General features: G+C 45.9%; 1 protein-coding gene across 2 annotated transcripts in view; it reads left to right on the forward strand.

Moving 5' to 3' along the window:
* Positions 1 to 21,527, forward strand: part of LOC138450152 (myelin-associated glycoprotein-like) — a 912,268-nt gene that overhangs the window by 303,853 nt on the left and 586,888 nt on the right. For both annotated transcript variants that reach the window (XM_069604820.1, XM_069604821.1), the window contains exon 2: positions 18,784 to 19,149. In XM_069604820.1, the coding sequence (XP_069460921.1) occupies positions 18,784 to 19,149 (366 nt within the window). The remainder of the gene's footprint in view (positions 1 to 18,783; positions 19,150 to 21,527) is intronic.

Below are 21,527 nucleotides of genomic sequence, written 5' to 3' on the forward strand. Positions count from 1 at the left end.
GACTATTTGATTTCTAGTTTCACCTGCATCTGTTATAAGATAAGGACGGCAAATAAATGTATGCAGGGTCCATGGTGAAACAGGGCATGGTGCTTCCCAATTCTCAATGGTACAATTTTGGCGCCATTTGGAGTATGCTCCTAAAATGAAGCACCAAAACTGGAGGCACCTCACAAATGATTATGATTCTCCTCGAAGAGAAAGACAGACAAGGATATTATTTGCAACATTGGGTACCTGGGCTGCTACAGAAAATATGACTTTGGATAACTTAATCTCGGTAGAGTTGGTTCTTTACAAATGTATTGCTATACCCAGCTCATCTAAATTTACCACACTATGGTGTAATAAGCATTGGCATTCGCTCTATTAAGACTCTTTTTCTTAAGACTGGGGATTCTTGGGTAACGAGGATCTTGAAAATCGGAATAAAGTACCTAGCAGGCTGACTTCTGACCAATAAAGGGATTGGTTTGGTGCCCCTTATAGTCCTTTTTTGAACTACCTTTAGAGTCATGATTTCTCTGAATGGAAATACTGTACCATAGTAATGAGAAAACACCCCCTGTTCTCAACAAATTATGGCGACAGCAAGCATACGACTATCCAAATTGTATAAATTGCTGTCTATGGAAAAGAAAAAAGATTTGCTAAGAAAGTGCATAAATGGTTCAAAATGCTGGGCTTAATGGTGGACTTTGCTACTTTGTTTTAAAACATTCAGTGCATTATATGACGGAGTCCCATTGAAGAGGCTAAGTAGTGAGGTGAGAGTGACCCTGGAGCTGTAAAGGGCCACCTGCAACATTATATCAACCACAGAGAAAGTACATTGGGTATCTCCTAGTACATCCTGCCCATTCACAACCTCAGAGGAAAAACTCAACTCCCCTTAAATGGTAAGATCGACTGGGTGAGAATAGATGAGCTTGGGGGCTGGTGTCACACCAACAGAGATTGCGATCTTGGCACCCAACTTGAGGGGAGAGAAAGGACAGAGTGTGTGTTGCATTCCGCACCACAGCCAAAAGTTCAACTTGCCTTCACAGGAAAGGAAATTGTGAATGAATGCTAAGAGTAATCCAAGGGAGTTAAATAGTATAAATACAAATACTGTGGAGCCATGACAGAATCAGGCAGTGTCATGACAGGGCTGCCTGATTCTATTATAGCAGACTCCACCTTTTAGAATCTCGTCCTTCAGAGCCATGGACCGACAATAGGAAACACAACCATTCATGGCCACACCTACAGAGGGAGAAAGATATGTGTCCCTCTCTTAATCCTCCTGCAGGAATCATAATCCTAGGAGGTCTCAAATATGATCCTTAGAGTTCACATACCTTGAGGGATATAAGTATATAAGGTGGAAGGAACTACACTAGAGTGTGGAGTGTGGGAGTGTGTAGGTGAGGAGACTGGGTGGAGGCATGCAGAAAGAACGAGGAGGCGAGTGGAGGAAGGAAAAGAGAATTGAAAGGAAGATGCTGGAGGAGAAAAAGATACAGAGAGTGGAGAAAGAAGTAGAGTGAATGGAAATAAGGCATTGGAGGAGGGAAATACCAATGAGGAGAAGGGAGGAGGGTAGAAGAGAACAAGAGATGGTAGAAGTCATTGGAGAAGGGTTGAGGATGGAAGGGAGTAGTGGAGGAGGCTAGAAAGGTCCAGAAAAGTTGCCACAATTGGCCAAGCCTCAAGGGCCAACTACAAGCATGGTTCCTGAGATGTATAAGGCTAGACCAGTGGAGCCAGGTTGGGGTGCAGGTAGGGTGTCAGGGCTGAAAGAGTTGAGAGTCTTGTTGGCTTTGGTCCGAAGACTGGTAGGGGCCAAGGCTGATAGGCAAAGAAATACTATGTAGCAGAATGGTTAGAAGTCAAATAATGGCTTCCTGGCTGATCAACAAATTCTTCAAAGAAATTAAACAGAGTGTGATTGAAAAGTCCCTGAATGAAAGTGAGCCCAGAGCAAATCAGACACAAGACCAATGCTGTTAGACTCACAGGAAGCCATAATCCTGCTGCTGGTTGGCCAACATTCACCAAGGACACCAAAGAGGGATCACCAGTTACCTCAGGTTTCGGTGTGCGTTACAAATAAATGAACTAAACTTAACCTAGTTATGAGCTAGGAAAGGAATTAAGCAGAGTGTTATTTGAAATGGCTCATAGACCAGACCCCTAGCAATACCTGAGAAGGCTTTTGGAGCAACCGAGCTGAGGGACATAGATTGTCCCTTTATTGGAACTAGCTGTGCCACAATAATATACGTCATCATGAAAGAGTAACTACAATTTTACGAGGTCCCAAAAACATGCACAGGTTGTGAGATGTTGCACCTCAAGCTGAAATTGATGCAATAAATAGCATTAATATTATTTTTACTTTATCGACAACCCAAGGATATGCCAGATTTCAGTGATGAACTAATACATATCCTGCACCCTTTAAATAAGCCTGGAAGTGCAACCTGCTACTGGGAGATTTTAATCAATGGCATCAGGATAAAGCCGATCAGGATGCAATTTTGCTAGAACGTAACCTTAGAAACATAGAATCTACTATTATTAACACTAAGCCCATGCATTCCAAAGGCGAGGTCTTGGATTGGGTTGCATGTAGAAACCTCCAAGTAGAAATCATTGAGACTATTCATTGCATTTGGTCAGTCATTGCACTATTTCATTCTAAGTTTTTCAGAAAAAAGAACTGGTAAAAATACGAGCCCTGTTAAGAAACTCCAAGCTCGAAAACTTCAAGAAAATTACTTCATCAGACCTGACGTTAGTAACGGAAAACACCTCAGATGGAAATAATCCTGAAACCTTAGTTAAAGCCTACAAATCTTCTATGATTCAAATGCTTGATCAGGTGGCTCCTCTTAGAACCATTGTTGTTAGAGGAAAGACCCAACACAATGATTGGTTCACTACAGAACTAAAGCAGTTAAACGACAAGCTGAACGCCCCTGCAAAAAACAAATAATGATGAACATCAATTAGCTTCGAAAGAACATAAGAAAATCTATAAATGTGCAATATTGGAAACAAAGAAAAAGTTCCTTGAGCAGCAAATAGCACATGCAAAAAATGGAACTAAGCAATTATTTACTATTTTGACTTACTGCACAAAAACCCAGACTCGTTTAGAGTGGAAAAGGTTGCTGTAATGTGACAGTTCAAAGCTTACAAATAACCGCTTACCTGGCTCACTGGCCTTACAAACTAACAAACTGTTTTAAACAAACCAATTAATAATTAACACTTTCCTTTCCCCATCAATTAAATAATTAAATAAATAAATAAATCCACTTCCTCCTTAACCATCCCTTGGTCCCTACCATCTCCTTACCACTTCTCAAGATGTCCCGTTTTCTCCCCGGGGCCATGCCCCTTCAGGTTCAATACCTGTTCCTCCGGGGTAGTCCATTTGTGCAAACAGCACCACCCCAATCCTTTCCCGTGCCATTCCCCCATTGTGCTTCCCTCCCCCCACATCTAAAGGGGCCATGCCCACGGCAACAGAAAAACCCTCCCCCGAGGTGTTTTTTCTGCCCCACCCCCGCCATTCCTTCCTAATCCCAACTCTTTAACATATCTCTCACCAACCAGATCAATTCCGACAAATAATAAGTATTTCCAATCGCTGACAAATGGACACCATCCTCTCTAAATATCATGAATCCTTCATAAACTATGTCTTTCTGGTCCAAAACCTGTACCGCCGCCGAGACACAAAATTTTACCATCTCTCTGTTTATTTCCTTCCTTGCCCGCTCTATCGCTCCCTCACTTCTCGCCCCCCTCCAAACTCTCTGCGCCAACAACTTAGTCCAAACTACAGATGCTTGAGGCCACATTTCTTGGACCCATAAAAAATCCCTTTTCTTTTTTCTAAGAAGAGCCACACCAGTATCTCTTACCAGGTCATTTTCCCCAGCATGAATAATCATCCCCTCTGGAGACCCATAGCGTTCCCTCAACCCAGCCAACATAGGGAGTAACTGATCACAGTGAAGCCCCCCTAAACCTGACCATCTTACCAAAACTTCTTTATAGCTCCAACCCAATTGCCTGCCAAAAACCCTTTTCTCAGCTTCTTTCCCCACTCACTTTACAATAGAATGTCCCACAATCCAGATTTGTGATATCTGCCCCGGCCTCCGAGCAGCATCTGAAAAATAAATTACAAAATCACTTACAAATCAACAACATCCTACTAAATGCAACACTCCTGCTGACTTCTGAAAAGTTCTTTCAAACATCCCGTTTGCCCAAGTCCCTGACATACCCTTTGTATCTCCCTGACTTCCAGCGCCCCAAACCTCTCACCTTCTCCTCTGAATAGCCCAGCCTGCTACCTTCAGTTGCTGCACCCATCCTAAATGAATGAGTTCCAAACTCCTAACCTTTCCCACCACTAGTAACACCTTCCTCAGGCACCTATCCTTCCTGACCATCTCCTTGTCCCTCTACGGAAACTCCCCTGGTCCTCTCCTACCTGTCCCCCTATATTTCACCCCTTTCACACCTATCCTTTAAACAATACACCTAATCCCACATAGACCCCCTTTCTCCTCTATCATATTACCCTACTGCTCACCCTTGCCCCCCACCTTCACTCACCTTCCTACTATGGCCCTGTGTTGCGCACCCTGCACCGGGGGCCCATGTGCACCCCCGTCCATGCAGGCCCTTTTCTTTATTACTCCTCTACACCACTGCACCAGGGGCCAAACCTGCGCCCCCGTCCATGCAGTCCATTCCATATAACTTAATCTTCCAGCTCCTTGCGTCCATTACCCCATGTTTCCCACCTGCACCAGGGGCCCTAGTGCATCCCCGTCCATGCATGCCCCTTTTCTTCCTTACTCCTCTCCACCGCTGCACCAGGGGCCAAACCTGCGCCCCCGTCCATGCAGTCCAATCCATATAACTTACTCTTCCAGCACCTTGCTTCGTTACTCCATTTTTTCCCCCAGCTGCACCAGGGGCCCTAGTGCACCCCTGTCCATGCAGTCCCATCTCATCACTTCCCCCTGCTGCACCAGAGGCGCTCCCGCACCCCCGTCCATGCAGACCCTTCTCTTCATTCCCCCCAGCTGCACCAAAGCTCCAATGAGCCAAGTTCCTCCCGTGCTGTGCATACTCAATTCCCGCCCTATCCTGTGCCCTGTCTCCTGCGAACCAGTGTTACTACCGCACGCTCGAAGTTGCGATATCCTCTTAACCTCTGTCAGTCTCTCCGTATTTACTCTGTGTCGCCGTCCCCCTAAAGCTTACTCACCTTGTCGTGCGGCAAGCGTGAGGGCTTCGCCACCATCGTCCATGCCCTCCAAATGATGGCCACCACCCCTTAACATTTTCCCAGTTACCTCCCCCCTGCGGCCCTCGCCCGCCCTACCTAAGCGTCTTCCTCCTCACCCCTCTCCTACCTCCTTGGAATTGCCCCAAAACCTCTCATCAAACTTTGTGCCCCCCTCCTTTTTGAAAAATTGAGCCTGACCTACAAGAACACCCCATTTTAACTGGCATGCGGTCCTTTCCCCCACCTCCTTGCCCCGTTCCTCACCCTATCCCACTGTCCCCTGCCTGAAAACAATATGTAACCGGATGCCGACCCGCACACCTGTTGCACTCGTGTTTAAATTTGCACATCAACCTCGTGCAGCCTTCTTTATTGAAAGCCCAACATGCTGCTGAGGGCTGACCCCTGCCTCCTACTCCCGCCCCTTCTGGGGCCAGGCGACAAGAAAGGGCACGGGTAAACCGCTTGCCGTGTGTACCGTTGGAGCCGGCATCGTCGGTGCCATCCATTGCAACCAGAGATCCATATCTATCTCCCCCCAACGCACCCACACAAAACCCCCGAAACTTGTAAACGCCTTCCTGATCACATCCATATATTTTAGCAGAGCCACACACCGCTCCGGAAATTTCTCACAATAGGCAATGGCGTAAATAATAAATGCTGAGGTCCAGTTTTCAATTGTCACTGGTACTCTCGGGCGCGAGGCCAACTCTCTCTCCTCTTCCTTAGAACCCTCCTTTGCTCTCACTTCCCTATGAAGCAGTTTAAACGCATCCACAAATTCCCCTGCCTAAATCTTATCCTTCCTCGCTGCCATCAAGTGCCCCCAAAGGTTTCGTGATTCCCATGTAAGGTAGCTTTTTCTCCTTGCCCTTCACTTCAGCTTCTTTTTATTTTGAAACCTGTACCTCGAGCGTCAATGGCTCAACCACCTTGTCCGTTTGTACCTCCACTGAGCAATTTCCCTTTTCACCCACCAAGGCTCCAATAGCCTGTACAACGATTTCTCTCCTTACCCCATGCAGACCAGAGCCTTCATTTCTTGCCCCCGTTCTCCGTATCCCCCCTCTGCCATGCAGTTGACCAATACCTTTCCCGCTCACCTCTTTCCGACTGGTCATCGCCTGTGTGTGGTCTGGCCTCCACTCCGATGCTCCTCATCTCTTTTCTTACTGGACTCCTACTGCGGGGACAAAACATGTCAGCAGTCTCACCCAGCCAAATGTTCCCCGACCTCTTGCCCCCCGAACCTCCTGCTCCTGTCTTTCACAATCCCACCTCAAACCCCTTCCCTCATTCCCCCTCCTCCTTACTGCCCTATAACCTTCATCCTCCCACTGCCCCACATATTCCTCCGTCCCAACTTCATCATCCCTGAAATACCATTGCTGATGCAAGCCCATGCTCAGTTGCATAGATCCTCCTCTTGTGAGCCCGAGGTGTCCGCCCCACCACTACTGTCTCGTCTTCTCGGCGGGGCCGCAGACACCCCTTCCTGGTCCTCTTCTCTCGGGCGAGGTGTGCTCTCCTCCACCCTGTGATCCTCATTGCTAGGGGCCGTGCTGCACCCTCTAGACTGTCCTTGCGCCGACTGAGGAGGGGCCGTTCTTAAACCCTCTACATATTCTTCCTCTGGGACAGCGTGGGCTGCGCAGCACCCTCCGCCTGAAATCCTCTTAGCCGGGGGGCCGTTCCGCACCCCTCCCTAACCTCACTAATTGATGGGGACCTCTCTCTCCTTCTCCCACCTGCACTCTTCCGCAGGTATTTAACCCCTTTTCCCCTCTGTCCTGCTCCCACACTCTGCGCCCCAACACCCCCACCGACGTGGCTCTCTCTACTTGTGCCTTTTTGGACACTCCTAACATCCCCCCCCCGGTCATTAAGAATCACCTCCAAATCTAACTCCCCACCCAAATGCATTTCCCCCCTGGAAGCTCTCCTATCAATCTCCCTCCTCATCTTCCTGCCCCTGGATGTCCCAAACCTGCCCTCTACCAGCCGCAGGGGTGCAAGCCACCACTGCTGCTAGAGCCCCATCTGCCGCACTGCTCTACGCTGCGGCCTACCCCCACCTACCTCCCCTTCTTCTGTAACCTCCACCACCGCCCCTTACAGCTGGGCCTTAGATGGCCTGCTAATAATCTGCAGGGCCTCCCTAAGCACCCTGGCATCCACTAAACCCTTCTTACTGGCACCCTGGCCCACCATAGTGCACTAAAATCTGTCAGTGCACAAAATATGCCCCTTTACCTTTACTAGCTACACTAAGCCCCCGAGCCAGCACCTACCCGTGGACACCTGCCCCCTGAAGTGGAAAGCTTAGAAAAGAAAACTGGGCTAAAACGAAAGATCCTCCAGAAAACATACGCCTCTGAATTACCCAGCAATTCTTATATTTATTTATTTTTATTTTATTACCCCCCAAAACAAATGCCCTTGCCCTGGAAAAACCCCTATCCAGGATCCTAAACTGACCCCGGAACTAGAAAAACGAAAACAGAAGCCCAAGATAAAATTTTTGCTAAGAAAACGGCAGAAACACACTGCCCCCTAACGAGTGGATCGAACCGCACTGAATGGCTCAGATGAATGTAGCGGTCCCTTTAATAAATTAACACTGCTTCTTGAACCTTCCCTGACCCTTAATAGCCCCGGGAGTGGCGCTCTACGCGCAGGCCACCTCGCTGGCCTGTGCATCGTCAAGAAAACCCCAGGGGCCCTCTTTTAAAGAAAATTGAAAAACCATGTCAACAACTATGCTCTTTCACTCCTTCTGCGGAAGATTGTATTACAGTTCAAAAGGCGTTTGCTGACACTCTCAAATTTTAGTGATAAGATTAGAGTCTCATCCTCTGACGATTCTTTAAATGCTGTAATACACAAACAACCAAAACATAAATCTGACGGAATTGATGGAGTCAATGAGTTGCATTCATCCGACCTCCTGCATTGGACACAGTGGTAAACTCATTCACATTCATTAGAATATTTTTGGTTTTCTCGTCCGATTTCTCAATGCTTCTTTTCCACACAATAAGGATCCTAAAAGTATTAATAAAGTAACTGTGACCCATCTTATCAAAAAAATAGATACAAGTCCAGAAGATAGTGCCAATTTACATCCACAAACCAACAAACCATTTTTACAAGAAATATTGGACAAAATGGCTACTAAACAATTGCAGAATTTCTTGGAAAAAAATAAAATCTCCCACCCAAAACAATCTGGCTTTAGGACACAACACAACATGGAAAGTACATTACTAGATCTGCAATCAAACATGCTAGATTTGATAGACTCTAGCAGGTGTGGCATGCTGGTCTTAATAGACCTATCAATGGCCCTTGATTTACTAGAGCATGATATCCTATTGGCTGTGTTGGAGAAAGTGGGAAATTGCTCATTTAGAGCAATATAATTGATTCACTCTTTCTTGATGGATAGAGTATCCACCATTCATTGGGGAGACATGCTGTTAGATTATGTGCCTATCACATGTGGAGTTGCACAGGGAGCTTGCTTATTGCCAGCTTTGTTCAACCTTCATTTGGCAGCACTGTGCGAGTTGCCGGAGGATACAAATGTCACCTTTCCGAATTATGCTGATAATACTATGTATTTGAGAGCAAACAAATACATCATCAAGAAAATACAAATACTACAAAATATCACATTAATTAAGAGCAGCACACGGCATACCAAAGCGTGAACACATTTCACATTATAGAAGGCAAATCAAATGACTCTCTACCAAAAACAAAATCATGCTATAAACCCTAGCCATTACGCACAAATGCCTCAACCTCTCAGCACCCGTCTACCTAACTGAGAGAATCACCAGACAAGGCTCTACACGCCGTACTAGATCCATCAACTCTGCACGTCTAATCGTGCCCAGATTCAAATAAAAAAGGGCAGGTGGAATAAGTGTCCCTGTTAAGGCAGCCCAAGCATGCAACGCATTACCTCCTGCATTGAGAGTCGAGCAACCATTTTAAATGTTTAGACGTAACAAAATTAAAATGGCTTGTGAATAATGCCACCAAGGATCAGACCTAGTTCCTAACTATCTAGACCCAGGCTACTTCCATTGCCTCTAACTAGCCCCAGACTGACCATTAGTAATCTGCACCTCTGGTACACATGTAAATATCCTCATGTATTTGTATCTGTATACTGAATTTTTTCCAATGTATTATATTCCTATTGTTTTTCATTGCAACTAAGCCCTAAGTATTCCTGAAACCTGTACACATGTCTATATACTCCGATACTAGCAGACAGAACCTTTACCACTTTACCTCCTCAATTTCATTTCTACTTTCTGTAAACTATTGTATCCAAGCCTCATGTTTTCTTGTAAGTAATCATGTTCTATAATTCATCTCTGTCAACCTCTGTAACTATGCTTAAAGTTTTCTTGTAACCTTTGATATGCAAGGCGCCCAGTTACTCCCGGGTCGCGTGTGCCATACAAATAAAATAAACAACCAAACAAACTCAGCCTTTGTTAGAATGGGAGACTATGAGCAGGATAACTCCAAGCTAAATGCTATTTTTAAAGCAATGGATGATGAAGCACTGGATGTGTCTTAATGATGCAAAAACTGAGCCGTTGATTTTTGGCTGTAATCATCTGCAAGCTCAATTAGACCGAAGGTGCAATAACTTCCAGCTAGATGGAAGTATCATAAAATCACAATCAAAAGTAAAAACACTTGGTACCTACCTGGATTGCTCCATCAGCTCGGAGGCTCGAGTAAATGGAGTAGTACATAACACTCATTATTATTTAAAACTTCTAAGGAAAATCAGACCCTCTATATCTGACAAAAACTGAGAAAAACCTGGCTAGAGCTACCACCCTATTTAGAATAGACCATTGTAATTCTCTGCTAGGGGGCGCTCCAAAAAAACACCTGCATGCTCTCAAATAATACAAAAAGATGCAGTCCGCATTATAAAGCAAGTGCCATGAGGAGAACATATTCCTGAACATCGAAAATCTCTGCTAATCCGAGTTAGAATACTTTTTAAGCTACTAGTCTTTGTGCACAAAGCAATTTATGGTGCTGCTCCAGATTATCTCAATGAGAGAATCACCCTCTATCAGCAAAACAAAAAGTTGTGATCCAATAATACAATGCTACTAGCACGCCCTCTCCCCAAGAAAATGAAAGGAAATGGCACATCCTTCTCCCACATAGCCTTTTTGGTATGGAACACTCTTCCACCAGATTAGCATCTTGAAATAAATCTATTATCCTTTCGAAAAGGTTTGAAAACTTACTTATTCAAATAAATTAAATATGAGAACACTACTTTGCCTGTGACCTCTCTACTGTCCCGTGTTGTATGTTTATGTCTTGAGTGTTTATGTGAACCAGACACTGATGCTTGTAGAGTTACTGGCGTGTAATAATATAAAAGAAAAATAGAGTGAGAGAGAGATAAATGGAGAGAGAGACATTTCAGTGATCCGCTTCTGCAATTTACAAAGAACCTGTGCTGGGCTCACCAGACACCCAAATCAGACTCTGACTCTCAAAGCACTTTAGTCAGTGGCGGGTGTTCAGTCTCACTGAAATAAACTTGGCAGGGCTGGAATGACAATGACCTGAAAATCAAGCCATGACAGATGGTGAAGAAATAGACTGTATCAGATTAATGAAGTGGAGGCTCAACATACACTACCAGCAGCGAGGAGACCCACACCTTGAAAACTGTGAGGAACTTCGGTACCTACAAGAGTTCTGCTGACACCCAACTGTCAGTTAACATGGCTTTGGGACTTAAGACAATAGTACTGCCAGAAGCCTAGGGTTTGGTTTTCCTTGAACCCCTAAGCTTTATTTGGGATGGAAATGAGCCTTTCGAATGGATTGTGTCCTCCCACGTATTCCTCATCTCTGATATTCGTATCTCGCCAGCTTTGCTGCTTCAGAAAATATTTTCTCTGCAGAGGGCACTGTGCACAATGTCATGACGTCGATGTCCCTCGAGGGCCACCATGGCGTTTCGACATCACCAGTAGTACAAATAGCTTGTGCCGCGGCCGTTGGCTTCAGTTCCGTTTTTCCAATAGCTTTGCTTCGAATAATAACGGTGCACTTCGTTTTTTATTCAGAAAAAAAAGTCTTCTTCTTCGACCCCTTCTACTCCTAAATCGGGCTTTAAGAAATGTCATGACTGTGGGGCAAAATGCTGATAACAGATCCTCGCCATGTCTGCCTTTGGTGTTTGGGTTCCGGCCACCGGAATGGTGACTGCGGCTCCTGTCAGTCTATGACTGAAAAAGCTCTTCGGGAACACAAAGGTAAATTGGCGGTGGGGAGGGAAGCTTCAAAGGCATATACTCGAAGAAACATAAAAAGTCCGGTGAGTTTAAGGACTCCACTCAGCCTAAGCACTCAAAGAGGTCTTGATCGAGGAGTCGATCGAGACAATCTTCATCTTCTTCGAAGAAGAGACACCATAGGTCTCCCTCTCGTCATCGGATACCTCCACAGAGGTTATACGATGCCTGACTAGGTCGGATTCCCCCAGTAAGTGGAATGCTTTCAGGGTAGAGATGATACAAATTTTTGACAATGTGGCTCGACCCCATCAAAGGAGCCTTGCAAGTGCCAGACCCTGGTCGCTCCTTTGGACGACACAAGAAGGTCAAAAACTACTTTGGCTAAGTCAAGTTGTAAATCGGAGACTCAACATACTCGACCCAACACTGAGCCAGTCTCTGATACCGGTGAAAAAGCATAAAATGTCGAAGCATTAGCCGATTTCATCAACGTTGGAATCAAAGGAAATATTTTCGCCTTTATCAAAGACGTTGTCGACGCCGTTGACGGTAGCTTCGATTCCAAATTCCAGTTCAGGAGAAAATATTCAAACCTGTATCGAAGAAAGACTTTTTTGAGTCAATGTCCTCGATTTATGAAGAGGAAAGTGGTTCAGATGGGGATATTTCTCCGTTGGGAAACAGATTTGACACCAGAGAAGTGACTGAAGAATTAATTGACCCTGTGTCAAGAATGAAAGATCTGTGACTCCCTCCACTCTGCCAGTGGTCTTGATACATCACCAGAGCTGGAGTTTGCTAAACTTGACCCTTCAGACCATGCAGACTCAGGGTACAGGAATCTTATGAACAGGGTCCCGAATACATAGGTTGGAGTAGGGCCTCACCAACCTTCGAACAGGATGACATGACAGCCATCCTGGACCAGGGTCCCCAAAAAGACCCAATTCTACTTTATCTTAGGGCCCTTCAGAGGAAGGTGGTAGCTAACTGGGAAACTCCTAAATCTGGTACAGCTGTCAATAGGAGCTTTTCCAGGAATTATAGACCCTCAAGCAGTGACCCTGATTATCTCAGCAAACACCCTACGCCTGAGAGTTTCGTGGTCCAGGCTGCGACTTCCACCAGGCAGTCAGCCTATCCCTTTATTCCCCCAGTTAGAGATGATAAAAAAGTGGAGGCATGGGCTTGCAAGATATTTACCTCGGGAAGTATGGCCCTAAAGTCCACTAATGTCACCTGTACCCTGGCCAGGATCACCCATACCATGTGGGACTGTGTAAGTATGGCAGCTGAACATATTCCAGAAGGCGAAGAAAGGGACGGCTTTCTGAATATAGTTAAGGATGGCAAGGAGGGGATCCGGAGAGTGTCTCCAATCAGGACTGGATACTGCTGACAGTATTAGCAGATCCATGGCTGCAAGCACAGTATTGCGCAGATTTGCATGGTTGAGAAAGTCGGGGTTTGCACCAGACGTGCAGGCCAGGCTACTCAACATGCCTTTCAATGGCTTCTAGGTTGTTCTGCAGCAAGGTGGATGAAAGCCTAGAGAAGCTGCAGACCTCCAAGCTTAGCGCCTCCATTTGGCAACCTCAACAAACTTATCCAGGCTCATCCTGCTGGAGAGGTCGTTCTTTTCGTTTCTATTCCTCAGTTGGTAGAGGAAGAGGACAGGCGGTACAGAAAGGGCAAAGAAAATTCCCTCGCGGTGGATGAGGAAGGGGTGCTAAATCAGCCCAACAACGGCAGCTTTACCCTCAGCCGGTGCTGCAGCCGCCTCTAAGCCACTCTGAGGCCTTGACACACAGGACCCCAGTGGGAGGCAGAATCTCTCAGCATCTGAACAAATGGTGGGGCATTACTTCAGATGCTTGGGCACTGGAAACAGTAGCTCAAGGTTACTGCCTTCCTTTTCTAAAAAGGCCTCAGGATCATCCAACGGGAACCAACTCTGTCAAAATTCCAGATCCGCTCCTTGTGTAGGAAATCGTAACCCTGTTAGAAAAAGGTGCGATAGAACATGTACCTGTAGCGGAGAGGAACAAGGGGTGGTATTCCCCCTACTTTCTCATTCCCAAGAAGGACAGAGGATTGAGACCCATCTTGGACTTAAGGAACTTGAACAAGTTCCTCCGGAAGGACAAGTTCAAGTTGGCTACCCTTTCTCAGATCCTTCAGGCTCTCAAGCTCCATGATTGGTTGTATCATTGGACCTTCAGGATGCTTACTTTCATGTGCCAATCCATCACAAGCACAGAAATTACCTCAGGTTCGCGGTTGGCAGTTCTCATTATCAGTTTCGAGTTCTGCCATTCGGGCTGACCTCTGCCCCGAGGGTTTTCACCAAATTGATGGCGGTAGTGCCAGAAAATCTCAGAAGGGGGGATTCACATCTACCCCTACCTGGACGATTGGTTCATGGCTCGTTCATCCGAACAAGCTCAGGAACATCTCAGTATCACCTGCCACTCCCTCCACAGACTGGGCTTCTCTTTCAATTTCAAGAAGTCCCATATGATACCATTCCAGAGACTCCCGTTCATCGGAGCAGTCTTGGATACTTTCTCAGGGAAAGCCTCGCCTCCCGAGGTGAGAGCTCAGCAGATGGTACAAAATATTTCCAAATGCCCAACATCTTCCCGCCTTCATTTATTTGAGGTTTCCCAGTCTCATGGCGTCTTGCATTTTCCTGGTGCCGGAGGCCCGATTGAGAATGAGATTCCTTCAATTGGCTCTCAGAACTCAGTTGTCTCAATTTTCAGGGAACATGTCGGATCTTCTGCAAGTTCTGAGCAGAGCTGCTCAGGATCTAATTTAGTGGACTTGCAATCAGCGGTCGTTGGTCTCCATCGGAGTCCAAACTACACATCAACCTTTTGGAGCTGAGGGCAATCAAACTAGCACTGAACACCGTTTTGATAATGACGGACAACACAGTGGCCATGTACTACCTCAACAAGAGAGGAGGCGTAGGGTCACTACCACTGTGCAGAGACGCAATGCAGCTCTGGTTCTGGGCAATATAAGAAGGAATCTCTATATCAGCAGTTCACCTAGCCGGAGAGCAGAACACAGCGGCAGACGCTCTGAGCAGGCAGAGTAGTCTCCCACAAGTGGGAACTAGCTCAGGAAGTCCTTCAAGAGATCTTCACCCTCTGGGGAACCCCTCAAGTGGATCTGTTCGTGACCAGTGTCAACAGGAAGTGCGAGCGGCGCTGCTCAAGGGAATTTTCCCCAAGAGGAGCTCTAGGGGACGCGTGCATGGTGGACTGGGAATTTCCACTTCTGTACCTGTTTCCTCCAGTCCCCGTGATTCATCAGGAGGTTGAGAAAGTTCAGGAAAACCATGATCCTAATTTTTCCGGATTGGGCCAGGAGGATGTGGTACCCAGACCTTCTGGACATGTCCATCTGCCCTCCAATACGTCTTCCACAAAGAGAGGATCTTCTCTCTCATGGGGAAGGTCAGGTTCTCTATCCAGAGGTTAAGTCACTCAGTCTTCACGGTTTCTGAGAGGCTATAATAAAAGGATTGGGTCCTCCCGGAGACGTAATGGAGATCTTGCTTTTGGCCAGAAGGCCAGCAACCAAATCTTTGTACCGGTGTCGTTGGAATAGGTTCAGTAACTGGTGCAAAGACAAGAATGTGGACCCTTTTCAATGTGGCACTCTTATGGTGCTTTCTTTCCTTTTGCATCTGGCCAATCTGAGGCTCCAGATTGGAACAATAAAAGGATACCTAGCAACGCTTTCCATCTTTAAGCGCTCCTCTAAAGAGGTTTCCTATTTCAAGATACCAATAATTGTCCAATTTCTGAAGGGACTCACTAACGTGTACCCTCCAGTACCATTTCACGTCCCTGTTGGGATCTGAATCCTGTGTTAAAGTTTCTAACATCTATACCCTTTGAGCCTTTACATTCCTGCCCATTAAGATACTTAACACTGAAAATTGCCCTTCTTGTGGCACTAACATCAGGCCACAGGGTAAGTGAGTTGCAGGCTCGTTCATGCAAACCTCCTTATACTACCTTTCATAATAGTGAAACCATCTTTCTTGCTGAAAGTAGTTCCTGACTTTCACTTGTCGCAAAAAATAACACTCCCAACTTTCTACCCTCCTCCTCATTTGGGCAAAGAGGAAGAGAGTTTGCATAGACTAGACCCAAAAAGGGCTCTGAGTTTTTATATAGCGAGAATGGCAACATTTCACCATGATGACCAACTTTTTGTGGGTATAACGGTCCTAAATTGGTACTAGCAGTGACAAAACAGACTATATCACGCTGGATTACTCTGGCTATTGGAGAATGTTACAGGCTAGCTGGAAAGGAATCGCCGGAAGGGCTTCAAGCTCATTCCACGAGGTGCATGGCAACTTCCGCGGCTCTTCAGAGGGGAGTCCCCGTAATTGACATCTGCTCAGCTGCAACTTGGGCATGAATTCATACTTTCGTTAAGCATTACTGCATAGACTCTTCTTCTTCCCAAGAAAGGCCTTTTTGCAAAGGCAGTGCTTCATTCCATTCATGATAAGATTAAATAGTACTCCCACCTCCAAAATTATCACTGCTTTGGGAGTCTATCAAACATGAGAAATACGTGGGAGGAAGAATCCATTCGAAGAACAAGTTACTAACCAACTGGTAACGTTCTTTCAACTGGATGTTCCTCCCACGTATTCCTCATCGCCCCTCCCAGCCTAGCCCGCTGTACAATTTACGTGATTTACACTCTGCGTTTCTGAAGAGCTTACAGTCTGAGGCACACCTGGATAGTTTCTCGAGTTATAGAATGAAAAAACATAACTGAAGCCAACGTGCACGGCACAAACTATTTGTACTACTGGTGACGTCGACATGCCATGACAGCCCTGGAGGCACATCGACGCCATGACATTGTGCACAGCGCATTCTGCCGAGAAAACCTTTTCTGAAGCAGCGAAGCTGGCGAGATACGAATATCAAAGATGAGGAATATGTGGTAGGAACATCCAGTCGAAAGAACCTTACCAGTTGGTAAGTAACTTGTTCTTCCCACCACCCTAGGCGCTTCCAAGTTAGGCGAACTCCATACAATGCGATATAACCTACAAGGGGGGAGTTGCCCCACCGTAAGGGTGCATACAAATGTCCTGTAGCACATAGAAATAGGTGAGTAGCACCAGCCTATCCCTGCCCCGCGACTCCATTTTGTATCAGGCCCAGAAGAGACAGGCTCAGGGCCTGCAATGCTTGCGTGCCAAGTTCACCCAGAGGTGCCAAGCCACCGACACACCAGGCCTGCTCCGCACGAGCCCTTTTCCCACGGAAGTCAATTTCCCTTCAGTTTTGCGAACATCTAGTCTCGCTTCTAGGAATGTGCCCTGAGAAGAATGTGAGACAGTACCAGGCTCTGACCTGCGTCCATCCATCTTCACTAAACTGCCAGTTAGACTCCTGACCACCACCTAGCCAGGCCGGAGCCGGCCACACTTCACTGACCCAACCCCCAAACTCTGACCTCCCCAATGTACCCACCACAGATCTAAAGCCTGCATGACTGTAAATCTCTCCAATAGCAATACGTGTCTCTTGTAACACGAGGTACCAGGAAGGGTAAATCATAGATCAAACCCCAAGGGTGAAGCCTTGGGTGCGTGAACTGAAGTATTATCGAACCCCTGAATGTAGGGGTCAGCATACTGTATTCTATCCTCCTCTCTCTAAGTACCCCTTTCCTGTGACACCCAGGTGCCTGCCATAATGGATGAATAACCGGTTTCTGTTGTTTAGCTTAGATTAGATATGTTACATTTAACGTTCGCCCTGACCTTCACTGCAAGGATGAGCCCACCTAACCCACATGTGACAAGATCGAAGGAGAATAACCAGCCAATTAGCGCCTGGCATCCCCTATGGAGCAGGTCCATGGGTAGGTACCTTCAATCGGGAGGCCCAGAATGTTCAACTAATATGTGACGTTTTATGGACTAATAAGTATATGTGTAACAATGTGATATAAGAACCCTCTCAAGTAGCAGATAACCTTGTTATCCTTGCAAAGCTATCTCTTGGCCTTATTCCCTAGCGGGCTGTATTTACTCTGGAGTGTGCGCAAGTGGTATATGCCTTGACTTAAAAAAATAATTATTCACACTTTATTGTCCTTACTCCAACCCTCCCAGTGTTTGGATATGATATAATTCTGAATTACACGATCTCGGGTAATTTGTTGAGCCCTTGGTGTGCGCTACAACAAAGTAAATGTAAACGGCAGCATTTTAAAAGCACATTGAAACTCTATTACTCACCTGCTAATTGATATATTTGGGGTAACGTCAGTGACAAGTTCTGTGCAAGATACAAGGCTGTGATTGCAAATACTGCACATTGTGTTGGCCAGAGGCTGCAATACTTGCGATTTCTCGGTTCATGCGTTTGTGGTCACCCATCATATTAATCGAGCAGACACCAAACCACCTCTGCCAATCTTTATCCAAAACCGGTGATCAAGTGAACATGCAGATTGCTGACAGCCTTGTTTTTATTCTGCTTATGTTTGCCAGACTTCAAATTAATAGAAGTGAATTGAAACTACTGTGTTAAATGTCAAACTGTGTCAAATGCCATATTGGGGCCTTGGATGGTTAGGGGTTCTAACAAAGATTTGGACTAGATATGGACAACCCCCAAACCCCTCAAAAAATGTGCAACCATTTTTGTAGTTGTATACATCAGCTCTTCATTATCGCATTATATTTTTTCATCCTTCGTTTGAAGTAGATTTCCCCTGACTTTTTTGTGTGGTGCTCATACCAACAAGCTTAATCCACATCAGGTATGAAGTCCAGGGAATCAACTTTGCCCATCCCCCCTTAAGCATCTCCAAGAGATTTAGTGGTTCTGTGTGTTGCATCAAATGTTAAAGTGAACGCCATACTGAAAAGTAATAGGTAGCACTTTTGCAGTGAGGTGTGAAAAACTGTTCAGTGTTTTAAGTATACACTTAGGTGTGGCAGTACATTGAATTGATATTGCAGAGACCGGTTTGCTGATCAGAGCACATTATTCTATACATTTTAGACTTTAGATACGTCTTTGTGCTGAGGGCCAACATGACTGTCGCATAATTATTATGTTTGCATGTTTCCCTTGCTGACACATGTATGTCTGTTGTGTTTCTTTCTAGTGTTCCTATGCCAGACATGGTCATCAACTTTGCCCACTTCCATCCAAGCACTGAAGGGTTCGTGTGTGGTGATCCCGTGTACTTTCACGTATCCGGGTCCTAGGAGGCCCTCTGGGAACTTCCATCTTGTCTGGTACTACTGGGCCAAATCATCCTACCCGCAGATGTACAACGGAAGAGGAAGTGGATCAGTGCAAAATAATTTCAAGCAGCGCACAGTGTTTGTCGGAAATCTGGGACAAGGAAACTGCTCACTGCAGATAAATAACGTGATGGACACAGATGCAATGCATGTTTACCCATGGATAGACCCTGACACAAACTCACATAGGTTTTACGACAAGACCACGAAAATAATACCTACAGGTAAAGTTACAATTCAAAGTGACTATACAAATGGGATCTAGTGCGTCTTCTGCTAAGATGCTTCTGACATAATTGACCATCAGTACACAGGTTTTCAGAATTATTGTTGTGTAACAGATGAAATGGTGACAAAACGGAGGAAAAATGTCTTGGAGCGGGTATGTCAGACAATTATTAGTATTTCTAAGCGAAGACAATACACTTGCTTAAATATAAATATTATTGATGTTCCTAAAGTGTTTAAAATGCCTTATAGGTCACCCGTTCAGAACACTGGAGCTCGGGGTCCGTTTTTTATTTTGAATATTAGGAGGTGCTAAAGGGTTACCTTTAAGCCGAAACTATTGCATTGGGGTACTGCTAGTGGGCAACTGGGTTGTGACTGTTGACATACATCCTGTGGGCGTTGTTTTTTTATGTACTCACCCACTGAGAGCCTTAGCCATGCTAATCACTATGGCTGTACCCAACCATTACCTACACTCACCTATCTGAAACGCTTCTCCCTGAGCAGTGCCAGCCTTGAGGGCGGCAACGGCCGAGGCAGTTTAAGAAAAATGTGGCGCCCCCCTTCCCGCCAGCCCATGGTCAATGTGGGTCAATTATTTTTTTAACTCCCTGCTCCGTCTCCTGAGCAGGGAGTTAATCTCTGAAATAGGGCACTCATGCTAATGCATGAGCACCCTATTCTAATGAAAACCACCTCAATCCCGCGTCGGAGCGGTGAGGTAATCATCTCAATAGGGTGCTGATGATTTAGCATCAGCACCCTATTGTTATTAAATGTGACCCGCCACTGCAAGTGCATTTAATAACAATAGGGTGCCTGCCGCGCCTTCTCCTACAACACCAGCTTGGGGGAGCCATTGGAAGACTCCCCCAAGCTGGCGTGGCAGGGGGCTAATGGCGCCATGGCCAGTCGCCCGGCCTGCCCTGCCTTAAGGCCAGCCCTGTCCCTGAGATTTCTTTCGGCCAGCTCTATCAAGCAGTGATTTCAAACCTTTTTCTGTAAAAGCCCTGCCATTGGCATTTCCAAGCAGTTTGAGGGTTAATGGCTTAATGCTGGCTGTAAATTAGCTGCTGGGGGAATACACATATCTTAACCACGTCTGCCTTCAGCCACGTGTTTTACAGCAAAACATATGCTCCTTAGTTCTGTTAACATCTAGAACATACTGAGAGTACCTGGGCATATAAAGTTAGTGCCTGGCAAATGCCTATGTAAAACCAATACATTAGCCAAAACTGTAGCTTTGCCAGTGGTTGTTCCTTAGCCCAATATATTGCCAAGCTACAATCCAAGGCAGTTCCGCCTCCTACCAATGGTGACGTTTTCCTCCCCAGGATATAGAGCCAAGGCAGCTACAAAAGCAACTTGTGTGGGTTCTCTGGACAGTAACAAGGTGGGGAGGAGTAGCCTTAATACTAATTAATTTCAGCACTCCAGTGGAGCACATCTTAATCCCAGCTCAAATATGAATATTTTGCTTCAGCGCAAGCTTTATAGGCCCATAGGAAGTGGCACCCATGTCATCACCTTTGATTACCCACCTGCTGCATGCTTTTGTGAAAGTTGATGTTCTGTTTTAATGTACTTGAGATCCTCGTGTTTCTCTGCTTTCCTGTGCATACGATGGAGATAGGTAGGGGTTGCCAGCCAATCATACCTGGAACATCCAGAGAGCGTAGTGGCTTGATGTGAGTGCCCCAAGTTGTTCTTAGATCATACTGAGTCTTCATCCTCTCTGCAGATCATTCTAGATTCCGCAGAGATTCCGTAAAAAATTATGTTGAAGGTGTTTTCTTAGGTTCTCAACATACTCATGAGTTGTGGAGGCGTTAATCAGTGTCTGCTGCTGTGTTCTATAGAGCAGATGCTGAGGTAGCACCATCCTTTGTCCAGTCATCAGCTCAAATGGAGACATCTTAGTTGCAGAAGAAGGTGTAGATCTGATGGCCATCAGGACAAGCGGTATCGGATGTCCCAATTTGGCCCAGAATCTGCCACAAACTCTTTTAGAATGCTCACAATGGTTTTACTGTACTTCTCAACTCTACCATTAGAGGACAGCGCTATGCAATGTGAAGTTTCCTTTTTACCCCAAGTATCTCCCACATCTTTGTCATCACTTCGCTGGTGAAGTGACTACCTCGGTCTGACTCAGTCCTTTGGGGTAGACCAAAATGCGAGAAGATGTGATTGATCATCAGGGCAGCTGCTATTTCTGCCTTGCAATTTGGGGCCGAGAGACATTCCACTCATTTGGTAAACAAGCATGTTACGTTTAACATGTACTTGTTCCCCCTAGAGGAGCGAATCACGGGCCCGATGAAATATACTTGTAAATCTGACAAAGGTAGTGTCATCCCCCTCTTCT

The sequence above is a fragment of the Ambystoma mexicanum genome, chromosome 1p, assembly GCF_040938575.1.
Source record: "Ambystoma mexicanum isolate Mex_15411 chromosome 1p, UKY_AmexF1_1, whole genome shotgun sequence".
Lineage (NCBI taxonomy): Eukaryota > Metazoa > Chordata > Amphibia > Caudata > Ambystomatidae > Ambystoma > Ambystoma mexicanum.